Raw genomic sequence first — 2,014 nt, 5'->3', positions numbered from 1 at the left:
GGTTGTTTCTGGGTTTTGCTTATTGTTAATTTTTATCTATACACCAAAGAATTTTTAAAACCTATAAACACCCTCATTGACATTCCTAGTATGATTCCAGTAGAATTAGAGAAAAGAATCTGGAGAGCCATTGATTTTGTTCTTTAAAAAAAAAAAAAGTATGCTTTTTAGTGGGATTTTTTTCCTGTAGTAGCTTAAGACACTCTGAATACTTAATGCCTTAGAGTTAGCATCAGCCCAACAGTAGGTCTAAGTATTGGCTTATTTAAGGTTGTTACTGGACAGCAAACAATAGGAGGTCTTCCTGTTCAAGACAAATCGTTGAGTGAACCTTAAAGTAAATCTTCACAGGGTCTCATGCTTCTCAGTTATTCTCCAATGAACCCAAAGTTGTCTTTAAGAGAGAGAGAAAAAAAAATGGGAGGAAATCTTGTTTAAGAATCTTTACACAAAACTTGTAAAGATCTGCTACACAAGTTAATTTCCCTGCTATGTATGAAGTTAACTGTGGCAATGGAACTGTGGTTATTTTGTTCCTGTGATAAAACACTCTTTCAGGGACTGGAATAAAGATGACAAGGCAGAAAAAGAACCTGAGAAAATTCTGTCGCTGCTGCTCATAAAGTCTATCTTATTATAAGATTCATGAAGACGTTTTTAGTGTCTGATTTCTACATTAGCTATTTCTGAATATTGTAAATACTAATTAAAGGTCATTAAATGGACAATTTCATTTTACCAGAAGTAGAAGATTGCCACAGCATATTAGTGTTGATTGCTTTAGTATTTTTCTGGTGTAAACTCTTGTTCCTCAAAGGGGAACATGCCATTATATTCTCGTTAATTAGTTTTCTAAATAACATTAAAAAGGAAACACAAACTTGGCAACTGAAACAATTAACTTTCTTAAGTTATGTCATTAGAAAAGAGTCACAACGTAAAAGGTCAGCTACTGTTGTCCCAGAAAATTAGACCTATAAACACTAAGTCACAGCAGTAACAGTGATATCAGTAATATTTTATTGGATCTTTTATTTCTCTAATAAATGAAGATGAAACATTTAATTTAGGAATGAAGATACATTTTGAATTTAAAAAACAATTATTTGCATCTAATTTAATGCTTAGTTATAAATTGAAACTATCACCCAAATTAAAAAACAATTAAGATAGGGTCTTTACGCTGAGCTTTCTAATAAATCTCACTTTTTAATTCAAGAATACGTAACATATCAAAATAATAATTAAGTCAGTAAAGCAACATATATGTTGTGAGGTTACCATCCTATACTCATAAAAGTATTAATTTCAACTGTGGAAAAAGAAATCATACTTACAAATGGAGTCCTGATTCCAAATTTGCTATGAAATGTCATGGTGACTTTGTTTTTATGTCCCGTTCTTTGGTCAAAAGCGTAACACGTATCAAAAGGTGGGATGTACAGGTGAAGGCTCACAGCAGGCTCTGTGTGGCTCATGTTCTCTACCCGGTGTAAGCCAATGGAATCTTAGTAATAAACAGGAAAAGCAGAAGATGCTGCTTAGGTATTGTTAGAAGGGAAAAAAAGCTGTCTATCATTCAATATCATGAATCAAATTTAATGCACATGAAATGAATGTAAATTAGTTAAAATTAAACTTCCATGTTTTTCAATGCAGCATAGTATTCCATTGTGTGGATATACCACAGCTTCTCTATCCATTCGTTTGTTGATGGGCCCTTAGGCTGCTTCCAACTCTTTGCTATTGTAAACAAAGCTGCGTGTGTGCATATATCTGCTTGGATGGAAAAACAAGGAACTCATGCAATCTATTCAAAGTGGGTGACCCTGGAGGACATTATCTGAGTGAAATATCTCAGTCACAAAGGGACAAATACTGCATGGTGCCACTGTTGTAGAATGGGTCTGACATCAGGGTGGGGGTATGAAAGAAAAAACTGGATAAATTATGTATATTGTATTGAAACAGATGAGGGAAAGAACAGATTAGAAGTGATATATGAAGGCCTCTG

The 2,014-nt window shown here is 33.8% G+C and overlaps 1 protein-coding gene across 1 annotated transcript in view; it reads right to left on the bottom strand.

Annotated features, from left to right (window-relative positions):
* Nucleotides 1-364: 364 nt before the first annotated feature.
* Nucleotides 365-2,014, bottom strand: part of CDO1 (cysteine dioxygenase type 1) — a 24,895-nt gene continuing 23,245 nt past the window's right edge. Inside the window, exons 4-5 of the mRNA XM_006886672.1 lie at nucleotides 1,338-1,507; nucleotides 365-394 (exon numbers count right to left, since the gene is read on the bottom strand). Of these exons, the coding sequence (XP_006886734.1) occupies nucleotides 365-394; nucleotides 1,338-1,507 (200 nt within the window). The remainder of the gene's footprint in view (nucleotides 395-1,337; nucleotides 1,508-2,014) is intronic.

The sequence above is a fragment of the Elephantulus edwardii genome, unplaced genomic scaffold (assembly GCF_000299155.1).
Source record: "Elephantulus edwardii isolate Elephantulus edwardi_28Jun2011 unplaced genomic scaffold, EleEdw1.0 scaffold00050, whole genome shotgun sequence".
NCBI lineage: Eukaryota > Metazoa > Chordata > Mammalia > Macroscelidea > Macroscelididae > Elephantulus > Elephantulus edwardii.
The sequence above is the reverse complement of the archived record's forward strand: the minus strand, read 5'-3'. Positions and strand labels throughout refer to the sequence as shown.